The sequence below is a fragment of the Impatiens glandulifera genome, chromosome 2 (assembly GCF_907164915.1).
Source record: "Impatiens glandulifera chromosome 2, dImpGla2.1, whole genome shotgun sequence".
In the NCBI taxonomy this organism is placed as follows: Eukaryota; Viridiplantae; Streptophyta; class Magnoliopsida; order Ericales; family Balsaminaceae; genus Impatiens; species Impatiens glandulifera.
In genome coordinates, this window is record NC_061863.1 from 59,549,282 (window position 1) to 59,568,031 (window position 18,750).

At 31.4% G+C, this 18,750-nt stretch overlaps 3 protein-coding genes across 3 annotated transcripts; 2 read left to right on the forward strand and 1 right to left on the reverse strand.

The window, feature by feature from the left end:
• Positions 1 to 99: 99 nt before the first annotated feature.
• Positions 100 to 546, reverse strand: LOC124927177 (histone H4). Its single transcript, XM_047467540.1, has one exon. It carries the CDS (start codon positions 529 to 531, stop codon positions 220 to 222), a length of 312 nt encoding a protein of 103 aa, XP_047323496.1. The 5' UTR covers positions 532 to 546; the 3' UTR covers positions 100 to 219.
• Positions 547 to 5,431: 4,885 nt separating this feature from the next.
• Positions 5,432 to 7,817, forward strand: LOC124925086 (protein IQ-DOMAIN 17-like). Its single transcript, XM_047465059.1, has 5 exons — positions 5,432 to 5,569; positions 5,932 to 6,216; positions 6,302 to 6,547; positions 6,632 to 6,769; positions 6,856 to 7,817. Exons 1-5 carry the CDS (start codon positions 5,432 to 5,434, stop codon positions 7,609 to 7,611), a joined length of 1,563 nt encoding a protein of 520 aa, XP_047321015.1. The 3' UTR covers positions 7,612 to 7,817.
• Positions 7,818 to 14,490: 6,673 nt separating this feature from the next.
• LOC124927727 (probable lysophospholipase BODYGUARD 3) lies at positions 14,491 to 18,111 on the forward strand. Its single transcript, XM_047468186.1, has 4 exons — positions 14,491 to 15,320; positions 16,098 to 16,429; positions 16,670 to 16,872; positions 17,564 to 18,111. Exons 1-4 carry the CDS (start codon positions 14,636 to 14,638, stop codon positions 17,889 to 17,891), a joined length of 1,548 nt encoding a protein of 515 aa, XP_047324142.1. The 5' UTR covers positions 14,491 to 14,635; the 3' UTR covers positions 17,892 to 18,111.
• The last annotated feature ends 639 nt before the right edge of the window (positions 18,112 to 18,750 follow it).

The window sequence follows — 18,750 nt, forward strand, 5'->3', positions numbered from 1 at the left end:
TTGCTTTCTTTTTAAATAATTTCATATAATAACACCCAACTAATTTTTCTTTTAACTCCAAACGAAAACAAAAATAAAAATTATTTAAATAATTGAAGATAACCCAATAATAATATGCAAACTTTAGATTATAATAGATGATCGGGTTTACATAATAGATTTGTTTTGATAACTTGAATATTAGCCAAACAAAACAAAACAAAACAATTAAAATGGCGTTTAACCGCCGAAGCCGTAGAGGGTACGACCCTGGCGTTTGAGAGCATAGACGACATCCATGGCGGTTACGGTTTTCCGGCGAGCGTGTTCCGTGTATGTAACCGCATCACGAATGACGTTTTCAAGGAAGATCTTTAACACTCCTCTCGTCTCTTCGTAGATAAGCCCACTTATACGCTTCACGCCGCCTCTTCGAGCTAACCGCCGAATGGCAGGTTTCGTAATTCCTTGAATGTTATCCCTCAATACCTTACGATGTCTCTTTGCGCCTCCCTTTCCAAGACCCTTTCCTCCTTTCCCTCTTCCAGACATTTTCTATTCTTTCTCTATATCATCTTCTAGGGTTTATACAGATATATATATTAATAACTCTCGATCTTCGTCTAATTCATCTTTGGACCGTCGATTGTTCTTTCAGTCTTATTCCAATCTAACGGCCAATAATATCGATCCTTGTCTATTCAGTTCTCTTTTTTCTTTTCTTTTTTTTTAATTCATGGTCCCCCGCGGGCTTTTCATCGTTTTGAATAATTCCATAAACTCTTATTTTTATTTTTATTTTTTATATTTAATTTAAAATCAATTTTCAGGACATTTAATATACATTTTAAAATATATCGTTTAGAAAATATTTAGTATCAATTTTTTTTTTAATTATTTAAAAAATGTAAATTTGGGTGATGGAATTTTCTTTTTGATTAAAAACATTAAGTATATAAATAAATAAAAATATTTTACTATTTTAATAAAAGTAAGAATGTAGACCCTCCTCGCCTTTGGCCCAAAAATATCTTAAGATCTATCTATATGCTAATATATAAAATACTCTGTTGGGCTTGGGCTTAAAAAAATAGTTATTAATATGATTTTAAAAACTTTAGGCTGGACTTGGGAGGATGGGTCTCCCTAGCCCAATGGCTTACTAGATAGAACTATGGCTTGCAATCAAAAACAACATTCCTCCAAACTTGTTGCCCATCATCCTTCCTAATTCTGGTATGTATTCTAGCATTCCAGGCATGGTAGAAAACAGCAACAAATCCACATTTAAACACACAATTTATGAATCCATCACCTTTGGCTATACCCTCTTTGATTTTGCATGTCCAAATACTTGTTGTTTCGTGCTTTAGGAATTTTGAATTTACCCATAATGAATCAGCTTTAGTTGCAAGAGCCCAAAAATGTCTATATGTGAGTGCTTTGTTCCATTACATACAGTTCTTTATGCCAAGTCCACCCTCCTCCTCCTTTGGCTTACAAACATGCTCCCATTTGACCTTTTTTCCATGCATCCTTAAATAAAATCATAAACTTGATAGAGCCTTAAACCAATTTCATCCATTCTTGAAGTCATTGTGAATGTTCTCAAGTCTTCTAACCCTCCATTGTATCAGACTATTCTTCTATTATAATTATAAGATTTAATATTTCGTCAAAGTACTTGTAAAGAAAGTAAAGGGTTCTAGCTAATTAAGTTGTGACATTTTGCTGATTAAACTAAAAAAAGCACAACCAGCAAAGCTACAATTTCAATGCAGATATTGTCTATCAGAACCATTAATACATATTATAACTAAATCTAACCGAAAGAGCAAAGACATTGGTATAAGAATATTATATAACTTCATTTTTACTTTTTCAATATATAGTCAATAATATAATCCAGGTTTATCAAACTGTTAGATTATTGAAGAGAAACTGCCAAATTTCACGGTAATCAGAATGTTAGATTATTGATGAGATTGTATTCTCCCATTTTGGCTTAAACAAAGCACCAATAAGCAAGTCATCTAGCTAGATAGCCAGCTAGGATAGCCTTATACTATATCTCATGACTTGTTTCAATGACAAGTGAAAAGGTGATCATGGTCCATACTATTAATTACTACATCACCCCCATTCTAATACTAGCTATAGCTAGGGGTTTGCAGAAACAAAATAAAAGCAAATGAAAAAGTCTAGCTAGGTCAGTCATACACATAATAAAAAGCTATGTATGTATCGACCTGGACCAGACCCTTCTTCTTGATCTGTCATAACATTAATTATTGCCATTTCTCCCGAGTTACATGCAAATGGTGGTTGTGTCTGCTCTCCCATGGAGCTCCTCCTATGGAACTGTTGGATGAGTTCCAAGATGTTTTTTTTTTCATTTAGATTAAAAATATGTTTTTGATCACATCTTGTTGTGTATGTGTCCAATTAGTTGTGGGGTCTTCTATGTGATGGTGAGTAAAATCAACCTATATAATTACTCAACTCATATTCAAATTAAGTTAAACTTTTGAAACTTATTCTATCTACTAGAATGGGCTGAGTAACTAATTACAAAAGATATATTAATATAATCATTTTACAGTTCTTTTTGCTACAACTAATTATTTTCTATGACATCTCTACTCCTTATTTTGATTATTTAGTCTCTTATTCATTCTTCATATACACTCAACTCTCTTTTTTTAGTTGGAGACAGATTTATTAATATCAAAATGATAAAAGACAATGAACCTTCCGAATGAGTCTAGATTGAAGAGAACTCTTGACTGATGATCATGACATTGTTTGGATAAAATGAAACCTTTTTCAGGTTGTTTTTGATAACACAAACCGAATCCAATTGTAAATGCACTATCTGATGAGGTGAATGCAACAGTTGACTGATGTTGCAATAATTCACGAACAAAGAGAGTTATTTCGTGACAAACAATCACGTCCACATGCAACACCTTGTCGACACCCTAAGATTAACCAATGAGCAAGAAAATGGCTATATGGTGGATGAGTTTCAAAATCTAGGCCTTCTTCCATTTTGGGTTATTTCATTTATCTTCTTAATTGTCAATCAAACCTCAATTTTTTTAAAAGAATTAATTTTCATTATATTTAATACTTTTTAAAGCCTTTTCACCAAATAACCTATTTTTTCTAACTTCAATTCGAAAAAAACCTATATGGAAAAACAAATAAATCACTCTTTTAATCAAAAAAATATATTTATTTTTTAAAGCTGAATTTTGTTGTAAAAGACCACCCATAGATATTTGAACACCCTGAAAACAAATCATTATCAGAATTCATTTATAAGGTCTTGTTCGGATTGGGGTTATTTAAATAACCTAGAGAGGGAAAAAAATAATGATGATTGATGATTTTGAGGAATTGATGATTATTTTTGGTAAAAAGACTTAAAATGTATTAATTTATATAAATAAAATAAAAAATAATAATTTTAAATAGAGGGTATTTTAGTATTTTGATTAATGAAATGAGTGATTTGATTGGTGAAAGGGATTGATTGGAAAATTAGTTTTGTATATATTATTTAAAAAACTTAAGAACAAGGCCTAAGTGTTTTTTATAAAAAAATAATAATGTAATCAAACAATATTTCATTCTCTCATCAATCAAAATCATTTAGTTATTAACTAAATATTAAAATACCTTTTATTTTAAATTTTTTTATCATCATATATTAATAAGATTTTGTTAAATCTTTTTACTAAAAATCTTCTCAAAATAACACCAATCAAGATTTTTTAAATAATACAAAATTTATTCAAATAAATATATAACCATCCAACCATAAATAGAATGGTAGTAAAAGACATTTACCTTTTGGAAGAGAATCTATGTTGTTGGGGGAAGTAGATGCAAATAGTTTTGACTAGTCAGTCAGTCTACATGGAATTACTCCTACACCCATCTTCCATCTTGGAATTACAGTTTTGACAGTGTTTTTTTTACCTTTATTTTGGTTGTATTCACTGTCACAATGCTTTCTATTAAATAGTGGATATTTTGTATAAACCTTCTAAAATAAAATAAAAATTATATATCAAAGCATCATCATTTCATGTAAGCCTATTTGGCCTATTTACCCTCAATATTCCGTTATGTGTTATGTCTATTGAAATAATCTTAAATCTAATCTAATATCATTTTATTTTTTTTCATTATTCAAATTTTACTCTTTTCCATTACTCACGTCATTTAATTCATTAATTAAAATATTAAAATATTTTTAATTAAAAAATATCATTACTCACCTCACTTAATTAATTAATTAAAATACTAAAATACCATCCATTTAAAAAAATAAATTATTTTATTTAGATAACCCACACTACCAAACCATACCTTTTTCACGCATATTAAAATAAACTCACAAAAATGTTGCTCCGAATTCTATTGGACATGGAGGACATGAGTCATGAACATCATAACATATGGGAGTGCATTAGAGGACTATGTTAATTAATGGGTATTTTTCTCCCTGTTTTCTTTTCTGTTTTCTTTTCTTATACGCATTAGAAAGTTTGTATTACTAGTTCATCACCTTTGTATTTTTGGGTTAATTCGATCCACCTCGTGTATCTCATTCATAAGTGACGTCTATACACAAAAGTGAAGCGTCACTTTTCTCATTTGTTGAATTTTTTCTCTTTGTACATGTAACGCTTTTTTAGTGAATATATGCAAATGTCTCTTACGAGTAGGATTGAACTAACCGTATTTTGAAGTAGGATTTATAGGGAAGTGGATTAGATTTATAACTCATTTTTTCTTCCCAATTGTTTTTAAAATCCATCATGAGTGTAGAGGTACGAGTCTACACTCTCAAACTTTTGTACTTGTTTACAAAAATAAAATGACTCTTTTCCGTGTCCCCACAGCCCCCTCCTCGTCCAGGCCAGGCCTCCTCCCTCCACTCTCTTTCTCTGGTGTCCTACAGCTGAACATACCACGTGAAGCTATAAGAGCTCGTCAGCTGTTATTTAAAGACCAAAAATGAAAGCTATCTACATCAACAGGACCTCTCGCTAGAATATATATATATTTTTGGATTCTCATGCTCTTTCACTGGTCTCAATACTACCCAGTACCCACTCTCTCTCTCTCTCTATATCTATCTCCGATTCATGGCAACATCTGACAAAACACCCTATATTATTAACAATAATGTAGTACTGCTAGTTGTAATAATAAGTTTTTAATCAAAACTCCTAGGGGAGGGAGGTCTAGGAATATATTCATAACCGCCCTACTCATTTCTTTCTTTCCTTTCTCACTCTGCTGCACTAATAAACATGGTGGTGCTGCTTCCCTTCTCTCATTCGTTTCTCTCCTCTTCACAGTTTTAGCATAAAACCATTATCTATCTATCTATCTATCTATCTATCTATCTATCTATGTACTGTAGAAACACACCATGGGAAAGAAAGGAGGGTCTTCATGGCTGACACTAGTTAAAAATGCATTCAGGTCTCCATCTAAGGATCCTCGTGATAGAAAGAGCAACATAAGGAGAGATAAATTACATGAGCGACAAGAAGAAGAAGAAGAGAAGGTATATATAATTAATTGATGTTTTCATCATATCCATATATCATCATATATATATTATGTTGCTCATGATTTCAGTATCAACTACAGATTTCTAATCTATTTTTGGGTTGGCTTTAACAATAGAGCCTATTTAGGAACTTCTGATTTGAACTATGATTTCTACTTATAACTTTGACGTTGACGTCTAATTTTTATTCTTATAAAAAAAAAACTAGATTTCCAAACTAGCTTTAATGTTTAATTTCATTGGGGACCAAAACTAAAATCCACAAGTATGATGATACCATTCCCTCCATCTCTCTTCCTATCATGCATTTCCGTATTATTCACTTCCTATCACTCTTTTTGGTGATATATTTTTAGCAGAAGAGAGAAAAGAAACGATGGTTGTTCAGGAAACATACCTGTGGGCATTCTGCTCAGCCTTTTGAAGAAAAGATAGCTCCAAATGCTGGTCAGCAGCCTTCAGACTCTAATCTGGCTTCTGAGCAAAGGCATGCCATTGCGGTGGCTGCTGCAACTGCTCAGGCTGCACTTGAGATTATCCGGTTGGCCAGACCTCCCACTTCAGCGCAGCTATCTGCCTCCATAAGGAAAGACTATGCTACTGCAGCCACAATCATCCAGACAGCTTTTAGAGGATACCTTGTAAGTACTATAATTAATAAATTTAAGTTTTTTTTTTAAATAGAGAGAAATAAATGATTGAATAACAAAACATACTGGTTGAAAGGCAAGGAGGGCTCTACAAGCACTGAGGGGAATTGTGAAGCTCCAAGCTTTGGTTAGAGGACACAATGTAAGAAAACAAGCAAAATCAACTCTGAAATGCATGGAGGCTCTGATTCGTGTGCAGAATCGAGTTCGTCATCAACGTGCAAGGCTATCGTATGAAGGGAGTAGTATAAAGTCGATGTTTGCTGAGTCCAATAGCCTGCCGGAATCCAACTATCTTCAAGAAAGGAAATCTATAATGATGGTAATTAATTCATCCTCTCCATAAACTCCTTCTGCTGCTGCACAAGGAATTAAAAAGGTTTATTTTCGGTATATATATTCACAGACAAAAGCAAGAAGTAGCCTAACAGATGATTGGGATGAATGCCCGCATACCCTCCAAGAGCTTGATTCTCTTCTACAAGCAAGAAAACAAGCTGCAATGAGGCCTGAAAAAACACAGGCCTGTGCCTTCTCTCAACAAGTGGTTAATTATCTCCTCTCTTTCTCTTCAACTTCTTGCTTAGATTTTTAAATAAGTAATTAGCCTCTGTCTGTTCATCTGTTTAGATATGGGATTCAGGAAGAAACCCATCTGCAGTAGATCATATAGAGAGGGAGATTGAGGAAAGAGCAAATTGGCTTGATCAATGGATGGCATCTAAGCAGTGGGAGAGCAGCAGTAAAGAGTCGAGTAACAGAAGAGAACTTATAAAGACGGTTGAGATTGATACATTCATGCCTCATCGCTATTCCAGTTCCTCAGTTCAAAGGCCAGAGAGGAGGCAACAGCAACAGAGCACAAACTATCATAGAGTTTCATATCATCAACCACCTGTTACGCCCTCTCCATCCAAAATGAGACCCCTTCAGATTCATTCAGCAAGCCCTAGAAGCTTCAGGGAGGAAAGAAGTTGCTCCACATCCAATACCCCGAGTTTGGGAACATCCACCCGTAGGCTAAGCGGTTGCATACCTAGGAATGGAGCCGAAGCTTCAGCCAGTGTCGCAATACCAAACTACATGGCTACAACAGAATCTGCAAAAGCTCGACTCAGATCACAAAGTGCCCCACGACAGAGGCCATCAACACCTGAAAGGGAAAGGGAACGAGGTGCATCAGCAAAAAAACGTCTTTTGTACCACCCTGTTCCCAATTATAGTACTGGGATTGGTTGTGGTGGTTTTGGGAAAAACTTGAGAAGCCCCAGCTTCAAGAGTGTTCAAGCAGGATATGTTGGAATGGAGCAAGGATCAAATGAAAGCATTGGAGGTGAACTGGTGTCTCCTTGTTCTACTACTGATTTAAGAAGGTGGTTCAAATAGGTCAATTCAAAATGGGGTTTAGCTTAGCTACTCATTTGATTTCTGGTTATATAGACATGGTTGTGGTAGCCATTAAATAGTTATGAGAATGTCAATCTTGTGTTTTCCAGTTTGTTAGTACAAAATAATGATCCATGAGATTGAACAAGTAGTGTGGGTTTGTGAAGATAACAATAACACCAAGGATTGTGAAGGCTTGCTGGAATGAAAAAAACATCCCATTTAACAACGAATTAGACAAAAAGCAGTTTAAGGAATGATTTGAAAGAAGTAATTAATGATGAGATGATAGATTAATCCAAATAAGCCACATCAAACAAAGACATAGTTGATATAGTAGCAGCTACCTTTGAACAAACAAGCAAACACTAACTGTTGGAGATATATTGAGCCCATTACAGATTGTTGAATTATTTCTTCATCTTCCTTGGATTGATGCAATTTTGTTTGCACTCAACATGTTGCTTTGTTTACACTCAGCATGTTGAGTGTTGTCAGTCTTTACCTTTATCACACTCAATGTCCTTTAAATATCTGGATTTCTCATGTAAACTGCAACTCACTATCTAAATAATATTTTCTCAATCTCAATTTTCTACACAGTAATACTGTTTTTTCAATTAATATGTAGCTGTGTTTGTTTAAATGTAAGTTAGAAACAGATGCCACAAATTTGAATCCAATACACATTATTTGGGTTAATAGGATAGTTTATTTCTTCAATGTCAGTCTCATCCAATCTTAAATAAAGAAAATACACCCAATCCACTCAAACTTATGCTATATAGAATTTCATTTGCATTTGCATTTGTGAGAATGAGAAGTGCAAAAAATGACTCCATTTTTCAAACAATTACTATCTAGAATGAGAATTACTGTGAAGCTTTAGTGAATAGAACTGTAGAAGCCGTGGGTAGGTTATGTTGTCTTCATATGGATGCTGTCAGGGAGCAATGTGCTATCATAGTCATGAATTAACTTTCAAGAGATGTGTTATTAATGATAAAGAAAACTAGACATACTGAAGAGTCCATGTGTGACTGCTAATTTCCGCATGCATTCATTCTCACAGACACACAGTCATACCCCAATAAGAGGTACAAACATTATAACAAAGGGACAATTCTATGTTACAAGGTGTTCTTCTATAGTATGCAATGCAACTTCATTTAAGCTGAAATGCACTATAAACTATTTGCACTGTATACTTCTTTAATATGTGCACTAACCAGTAGGTCAATTTCAATACAAATCAAAACAACTAAAGCTTGTTATGACCTAATAAACTGTTACAGATCATTCACTAATAAGAATTAACTAGTCTCAAATTCAAACTAAAACTCTAACATAAATCAATTTGAACCTAACAGAAAGCTAATTCTCAGTGAAAATTGTCCTAAATCCAATTCTGGTAGAGTTCATCTAAATTATTAAGTCAATTCAATTGATTCTATGTAAAATAAATCGGTTAAGCGGGAGTAAGTATACCTTCGGCAATACTATTGAACAAATTGAAATTGCAATCAAACATAATTTCTCTTCTTTGAGACTCTCAATCGTGGTACAGATGATCATCCTTCACCGATTTACAGAGCATGCAAATGAATGCAAAAGAAAAATACGCATGGCTTCAATCATGAGATCGTCAAGTTATCCGGAGGAATGGATGATTTACAGTATTTGAGATGGAAATTCAAAGTAAATGAAAGTGGAAAACGCTTAAATGTTCACACCTGATGCTGGAGAATGGCATTATCGTTTCGTATCCTGCTTCATCTTGGTTGAAAAAGGATGCCGCCTTCCATAGATTTCGATAAAAAGCTTGCTCTAGAAGTATTATGGTAACTTATTTTTATATTTGTATTTTTTAAAGTGAAAACATAGAGAATTTGTATTTTAAATATTGTAATTAATATTATTTGGTTATATATATTCGGTATTCGATATTCAGATATAATTTAATGTGTCATTTTCGGATATATCTATCAAATTGTTGATTCATGTGAGGCGGTTAGTCTTTTTGACGAATAGGTTACTGGAGATTGCCGGACAATTAAAGTTGAAGCATACTTAATTGATTACAAGTTGATATATATATTTAAATATCAAATTTCAATCAATTAAGTAAGCACCAAATGCATCAAGAAGATGATAGGTGATTAACAATGATGAGTAGTTGAAGTTGTTAGTAATAATCAATTTTTTTCTACTTCGATCGATTGCTGTTTTAGCATTGATGGTAGGGTCGGCTCTAGTGCAAGGAAACCAATATAGTCGTCTAGGCTCCAAAAATATTTATAAGAAAAGATACTTTAAAAATGTTTGAAACTAAGACTTTTAGAAAATATTATATCATTTCACTTAAATTATTTATATTAAATATAAATTATATAATACAAAATTATTATTCTTTACAATATAACATAAAATATAACAAATTAAATAAAAAATAAGATATTTTTTCTTTTCGCATAGGCTTCCAAACTTCGGGGTTGTTCGGGGCGACCCTAATTGAAGGGTATCTTGTTTTTTTTCCACTACTTAGATTTGAGTTGTTGTTATATTTGTTATTCATCTCCGTTAATTATATTGATGATGTTTTTCGAGTATGTGTACATTCCACGAACAAATCTGACGATGAAGTTGTCAAATCTGAAATTGTTTCTATTTTGTTTAATAAAGAATTATTGAAATTAATCTTTAATTGGTAGGTCATTTTATAATATTATTAATTTTTTTAATTTGTACGAGTTTTTAATTATTTTGATCATATATATAGAGGGACAATGATCATTTAATAAAGCATTTTTCGGCGTTACTTACCAACCCACGAGTAAAGACAAATTTTATTGTCGCATAAAATATTTGATAGAGATTCTTCCGATATATTGGTTATCAGAATCATATTCTTCATAAATATTTGAAGTATAATCTTATAAAAATATTGTTTTCAAATCATTTTCTAAAAAAAATAATAATATTATTTTCAATTAACATTTTCAAATAGATTTCAATAGAATGCAATATTTTGCTTCAAGGCCGGTTCACTTATTAGTATACCATGATTGTTTTTTTACAAGATCATCCACATTTATTTATGGCTATATAATACTCTATAGTCTATAAGATGGTTCTAGGGTAAGTCCAATAAGAGTTAGGAAGACCAATTCTAAGAATAACCCATCCAAAAAATAAATTAGTAAACTTAATAGACTTCAACCAAATAAGTTTTTTTTTTCTTCTAATTTATTATCTATATGAATTCAATTATTTACAAATTAAAAAAAACAATTTATATCTATTAAGTAAAAACAACTATACTTAGATATTTATTAAATTAGTTTTAAAAAAAATATGTCTAAAAGAGCCACTATCTCAGTATCATTATTCCAAGAAAGTTAATTATATATATATATATATATATATATATATATATATATTATATATTATTCATTAATTCGAAATACATTCAATAAATAAGGATTTTTCAGAATCTCAAATTGTTAGCTAGAGTTCATATTCTATCGATTTCAATCAACAATTTGAAGTATCACGCCTCAAATTGTATAAACAATTATTATTTTCAAAAATATTAAGAAATTAAATGTTTGAGTGTAAAAGAACTAATTAAGAAGCCACACTCTTTATAAATTAGATTATATCACATAGTTATAATCAAGTTTATAGTTTTAGATTAAGGACTTATTCAATTGTTTTTTAATCTTATAATTATAGTTAAATATCATTTCAAACACTCTTTTTATCAATATATTAACTAAAATACTAAAATTACATTTAATTTATTAACTAAAACACTTTCTATTTCTTTTCTAAATATCATTATATATTAATACTCTTTAAAAAAATTTACTACCAAAATAGTATTCTTAAGATTAGTAAAAATCAATATTTTTAAATAATTTTTTATTTATTTAAATAACCTGTAACCAAACGATCTAAGTTTTTGATGTGGCCAGCACCTATTTTGAGCTTCAACGACATCAATATAATAAAAAATAAAATAAAAACAAGCCTAATTACATACGTACCAATATTTGATATGACTTTTTAAGAAATTACTAAAGTTTGATAATGATTTATCACCCAAAAGATGGAGGCTCTTTAATAATTTTGTAGCATTAGCCATCTTTTAATTAATGCCACATTATATATAATCAATTATCTTACAAATTTGGTAGATAAAGAAAGACTTGTTTTTCTTTCAAATAATTAAGCTTGGCTACTTCTTGTGCCTCATAATTAAGTGATTTATTTCAACTAAATTTTAACTAATTTATTGTCCTTTGACAACGTCCATATATAGTGTGGCTTTATTTAATACTCGGTCATGTTAGATAAACGTAGCCATTTTTCTCTTTTTGAAGACAATTTAAATCTTGTTATGGTAAACAAAGGACTGTAGGCGAATCAAAATAAGTATCTCTATCGAATTCAATTATTTATTAGGTAACGACGGTAAAGAATAGGTAAATAAGTAGTGTACATATATAATTTATTGTTAATGTTTCATCTAATTTAAAGTGAATTGTGGAGACTTTTATAAGGATGATAAAACCAAGTGAATTGATCAGTAGGATGTGCATTCAATCGACATGCACTTTCGATGAGAACCCTTGTTTCACAATATATGTCCGAGGAATTCAATTCAATAGAATTGTTAAAAAAAAAAACTTTATTGCGACTGCAAATGAACCACTTGAATATATATAAATAGAGCAATTAAAGATAAGATAGAATGACAAATAAAAGGTACAATGACTTTTATAGAATTCCAAGGTAGATCATACAAAATAACAAGATGTTTACATTTACATTTTTATTTGATTTCGGAAGTCCTCTAAATATTTATTTTGGAAAAATGAGATTCCATTATACATAGCCAATTTTAATATTAATGTTATTGACAAACTTGTCAAAAAAGTAAATATTACTCCAAGTTGAAGTTGAGATATATTATAAGCTAGGTCGATCCTTCCAGCAGTATTCATTTTTAAAATTGTCTCTTGAATATGTATTTGAGGTCTTTTAAGGTTTTCATTCTATTAATTCAAAAGTAAGAAGTTTTCTCCAATAATATATTAAAAGTTATAGATTTGATTAGTAATAAAAATATTTTAAATTGAAATTAGTGTCTACGATTACGATTGTACGTGGACTTGCGGTGAATCATGATCACTTTCTAAAATAAAAAATAAATAAATAATAATTTATGACAATGACTAATTATCAAAGACATCTATCTGTAATTTTAATGTTTTTTTTGAAAAAAATTAACATAGGGTTCATTATTATGACGGTGGAAGAAGAGTATGTAGGAGGTTTGGCGGCCAACGCTGGGGAGGTGATAGTTTGATTTTTTCTTGGGCAGAATAAATAGAGTCAGGTGTAATGGTGGTAATAAATTCTCACTATTTTTTTTTTTTAATTTGATGAGCCATTTGACTATAGGAAATAGCGTTCACAATGCGCTATATTCGATCAAGATTATAACAATTCTAATTTGAAAAAATGAAGTTTATATACACTGAAAGCCCACTTGATCGCGGTAACAAATACGATTGTAGAATGTTCAAAGATATAAATACAAAAATAAATGTCAATGATCACGACCAAGATTGAATTAAGTTTTTTTTATCGATCTAATTTCTGATACAGAAGTAGAAGATTGTTGTTTTTATGGACATTTAAAAATTAGTTAGGGTAACCTAATTAAGTTACCTAAGTAATTAAGGATCTGTTTATTTTCTGCGAGCTTTTATTTTGAGCCTTTTAGCACGTTACACTTGTTTCAACCTTTCTTAAATATCTAAAAAATATAAATTGAGTGAGAAAATTACATGCATAATGAACTGAAACTTCTTTCGGAATGTACAACTTTTCAATTTTTGGGGGTACAAGTAGCAAAATGAGAAGCAAAGCTCTATTTTAACTCTGTAAAATAAATAAACATTGAAGAATATTCAATTCTTCAACATAACAATTAAATCTCCCACCAAATGGCGTAATCAAACATACTTTAATCTACAAAGGCATTTTGTCAAAATAGATTATTCATATAATTAAAGATATATATATTTAAGATACTCTAACCAAGCATATATATATGTTATATATTTAGAACATTAACATACACTTAATTAAATTAATAAACATAACACGTGTTAGTCAATCTAGATTAACAATGTCATATAAGGATAATACGTAAAAACTACATAATAAAAAGTCTGAGAGTAAGGTCTTGATGTAGGTTATAGTTATTGATTTTCAAATAATCTTGACGTTTAGTTTGAGTCATAATTTAAAAGATCTAAATTAGGGGAGGGAGGTTGACCTAGCAATAATCACCGAGTAATAAATAGTTATATTTCCTATATATATTTTATTTATTTGGTTGTTTCTTGAGGCTGTGGAGAAATATTATATTATATAAGAGGTTCAACTACCACCCACTCTTTTCTTTCCTTTGCCCAACAAACCCTTTTAAATGTACACTAGTTACTCTCCATTCATTTATCACTCTTTCTCTCTCTACAATTCATCACGAGATAATCTAAACTTTTTTTTTTTAGATTTTATTAAGATTTTCAATACAGTTTTGGACAAGTCTTTCGTGTGTAATTATTATTTTTTCTCTCTTTCATCCACCTTTTATAAATTAATAATATTAAATAATTACATAGAATCATAAAAGTAGTTAGGACTTTCCTTTAGGTTAAATTTCACACGTCTTACTACTGTACTTTACTCTCTCTCTTATTAAAGTAGGTTTAATTGTGAATTATCTCCTTTGACTCATTCATCAGAGAGAAAGGTCTGAAAAATGGAGATATAAAATGAGATAAAGAGAAGCAAACAACAAGAAGCTTAGTGTAACAAGTGTCTCTCCCTCTAAAATTGAAGTTATTTCCATGGAGTAATTAAGAAGCTCTTGCCGAACTCTCTTTCTAACTCAACAACTTTACTGTAATCTTTCTCTCTTTCTCTCTCTATACCTAAAGAGGAAATGGCTGGGGCTATGATGAGGAGGATGACACAAAGAACACTAAACTCTTCAGGATTAACATTGATGAGAGCCGGAGAAGCCATTAACGTTGTTTTAAGCTTCATTGTATTCTTCTTCATCGACATTCTCGATTTCATCTTATGTTATGTCTACAAATTGGCTGATTTCATCATTGAGTCGGAATGGAAGTCATGTTACTGCTCCACCACCACCACAACCACCACCACCTCCTCGTCAATTACGAGCGCCGCCGACAACATCTTGGTGTCGGAATTACGCGGGCAGCCGACAAGAAAAGTTGTCCGTGTCTCCTCCAGTAAGATTCAACTCGATGATATCTCCGATACACTATACACCCGTAGCTCCGTCGTGTACGACGTTTCCAGGACTACTCGACGACGACGGCAGGGAGGTGAGGAAGGATGCTGTAGCCATAAATTAGTTAAGAAGACGACCGGAGGAAGATCGGGGAACGCTACCACCGCCGCCGCCACCGCCGCGTTCACTGTAAACTCGACTATTGTGGAGATATTGAAGGAGAAGATCAAGAGTGGAGATCGGCCTCAAACGGTTCCTAGATGGACCGATTGCGATTGTCACACTTGCAATTCTTGGTCTGTTTCTTCAACCAACAAAGATACACTTTTCGTTAAAACTGAACCTAAGATACTCGGGCCACCCAAAGGTAATTTCAATTAATTAATTAATTTCAAAAATAATGTTTTTTAGCCAATTTATTTTTATATATTATTCATTTCCTAACTTCTATAAATGTGATTGTTAGGTAATCTAATAAATATTGGGATAAGACTTTCTATAAATCAATTTTTATTTATTTTAAAAATTCATTATCCATATTTGTTTCTCTATAATTAGATTTTACTTTCTTTTCTAAATTACTATTACAAAATCATATAACCATTAGTTAGGGTAGATCTCAAGTTTAATCTATTAGGAATGTCCAAGATTAAAGTATGAGTAGTGTTAGCTTGATAAGATTTTCATATAATTATTCATCCTGATCGATCATTTTATATATTTCCAGAATATGTATACCCCGAATAATTAAGTAAGGCAAGTCTACTTTTTCGATTATATAAGTTAGACGTGTGTTTTCTATTGCAAATGTAGACCAGAAAAAGTCAAAATTTTATTACCATAAGTTATGTAACTTTTTTTTTTTTTTTACGTTTTGAGGACATGAACTAGACTGTTTGTTTCCTGTTTACTTTAATTTGCATGATTTTGACAGTTGGAGGTTGGCAAGAGCTGGACTCATTTATTAACACTTATTTTCTTTATAAATTTAATAAATTATCATATTAAAGCTGTCTAGCTTGCATTTAATTCACTTTATAATTAATATTTGAAGGAGTTAAAAGTAGCTAGCTAGCACATGACGTATTCAATTTAATTATCAATCCAAAAATATTTTCTAATGAATTTTTGTTTAATAAAATAGATGACTTTGTTCACGAAGACGTTCTGTTCATACACGGTTTCATCTCGTCATCAGCATTCTGGACGAAGACTTTGTTTCCAAACTTTTCAAAGTCAGCAAAGTCAACATATAGGATGTTCGCAGTTGATCTCTTAGGGTTCGGGAGGAGCCCTAAGCCCAATGATTCCCTTTATACCTTAAGAGAACATTTAGACATGATCGAGAAGTCTGTAATCGAGCCATACAATGTCAAGTCGTTCCACATAGTGGCACACTCTCTCGGTTGCATCTTGGCCATCGCTCTTGCAATCAAACATCCCGGTTCTGTTAAATCATTAACCCTACTTGCACCCGTAAGTTTAATTTAATTACTATTTATATATATTGCTTCAATTATTTAACCAAATTAAATAGGATTATATAGGTTTAATTAGGTGAGAAAAAATTAGAATTAAGTTTGAGAGACACGGAAACCTTTGTTGTCATTTAAAATTTTCTTTCTCAAGAAATGAAAATAAATAAATCTTCTAAAGTAGGTGTAAGTTGTAACCTATATTCCTAATTTTTTTTTGTGACATATTTTTTATTGGCAGCCATATTTTCCGGTGCCAAAAGGGGAGCTGCAAGCGACACAATATATAATGAGGAAGGTCGCCCCTCGACGTGTGTGGCCTCTGCTAGTCTTTGGCACCTCGATGGCATGTTGGTACGAGCACGTTAGTCGAACCATTTGCTTTCTCATTTGCAAGAACCACCGTTGGTGGGATTTTATCGCCAAAATGATCACCAGAAACAGGTATTTTATCAACCTTCTATTTGTTTTTTAATATAATCAATATGTCCATAGAATCATGGGTTACACTGTTGAAGTCATTTTAAATAATAAATGAATTTTAATATAAAATATATTACAACTAACACACTCTACTTTCTTTGGAGAGCATTTATTGGAGAAATAATAATAAGAGTATATTATTATATTATATATATATTATTATATCATATTATTGGGGGAAGATTTGGGGCCAGATACTAAAATAGAGACACACATAATGATGACATGTGGCCAAGTCCTTCTGACGTGGCATAGAAAATAGGGTCTTGTTTGGGTTGATGGATTTGTGCCAGCTTAGCTAAATCTAGAGAGCGACTTTACACAGTAGTATTAAATAAGAGTATGGAAATTACTTTATTTCTCCACCATTGGTTTCCCTCGTTTCCTTAATTGCTTATGGGTCCGACTTGTCCACTTTTGTTTCCATTTAATAAATATTACACTAACCAGAAACAACTAACATATTCAAAACAACGAAGAAAAATTACCAAAAGTCCACATGGGTATGTACACAAGAGCACAAAAGTCACCAGCCAAACATTCCAAAATAAAAATTAAATATGTTTTTGGGACATATATAGATGGTAACATTTGTTTGTTTGTATTGATCCACGGTACTTGTAATTTTATAAAATTGATAAAAAATTTGCAGGATGAGAACGTATTTGATCGAAGGGTTTTGTTGCCACACCCACAATGCGGCATGGCACACATTGCACAACATTATATGCGGGACAGCTGCAAAAATGGACCGATATCTTGAGGTGGTTCGTAACCAGCTAAAATGCCATGTTACCATCTACCATGGTCGAAACGATGAGCTCATCCCTTTCGAATGCAGCTACAATTTACAGTTGCGAATTCCTCGAGCGCGTGTCAAGATTATCGAGAACAAGGATCACATAACCATTGTTGTTGGGAGGCAAGACACATTTGCAAAGGAACTTGAGCAAATATGGAAGAATTCTAAGGGTTGTTAATTATTTAAGAAAATAAAACAAATATTTATAAATTGTCGAGACAATCGGACAAAAAAAAAAAAAGATTGAGACGACACCAACCATTAGAAGACAAGAAGATCGACCATGACCATGTTGTGTACCTATTTATATTTCTCTCCCTTTTCTCAACTTTGTGTTTAATTTCTTTTTCATGTGAATCCTTAGGATATATAATATATATACATAGTCATTCGTGGCATGCATATAGTTATAATTTAATCATCATTAATATATATGCTATAAACATCTTATTTTATGTGCAATTTAATTATTTTTATAAGCTATATTAATAATATAGTAATTATTTATTTGATGGAAACAATAAATTTGAGGGGGGAAGTTAATGCACGTGTCATAAATGCGGCCACCACCTAACTGCTTTGCTTTGCTGTCCTTCCTTCAATTTGTTTTTTTAATTTTAATGAAATATAGGACAATTTGAATGGTCCAAAGTTATAACTGTCTAATAATATTTTTATATTAAAACTAGGTTATACTAGTGCATCACACAATTAAGAAATAAACAAAAAAAATTGTAAAGTATTGAAAAAGTATTATATAATATAAATAAACACATGAAAATCAGTATGTTTCTTCTTTATTACTATTAATTGAATTTTCTTTAACATAGTTAATCTCATATATTTAAGATAAAACTTAACAAAATAAATATTACGATTATGCACAACAATCTTATCTGAAGTTACATCTTTGTTATCGTTGTTAAATTATATTAATTTTTCCGAAAAAATGATTAAGCTTGAGCTTTTTTGGACTTCAAAGTACATTTTCTTTCTTATTCTTCTTCAATTTAAAAACAAATAACACAAATATTAAT

Coding starts and splice junctions, on each gene's coding strand:
- LOC124927177 (XM_047467540.1), bottom strand. CDS start 531: ATGTCTGGAAGAGGGAAAGGAGGAAAGGGTCTTGGAAAGGGAGGCGCA.
- LOC124925086 (XM_047465059.1), top strand. CDS start 5,432: ATGGGAAAGAAAGGAGGGTCTTCATGGCTGACACTAGTTAAAAATGCA. Junction 6,548..6,631: donor AAAGGAAATCTATAATGATG/GTAATTAATTCA, acceptor ATATATTCACAG/ACAAAAGCAAGAAGTAGCCT. Junction 6,770..6,855: donor CCTGTGCCTTCTCTCAACAA/GTGGTTAATTAT, acceptor TCATCTGTTTAG/ATATGGGATTCAGGAAGAAA.
- LOC124927727 (XM_047468186.1), top strand. CDS start 14,636: ATGGCTGGGGCTATGATGAGGAGGATGACACAAAGAACACTAAACTCT. Junction 16,430..16,669: donor CATTAACCCTACTTGCACCC/GTAAGTTTAATT, acceptor TTTTATTGGCAG/CCATATTTTCCGGTGCCAAA. Junction 16,873..17,563: donor AAAATGATCACCAGAAACAG/GTATTTTATCAA, acceptor AAAAATTTGCAG/GATGAGAACGTATTTGATCG.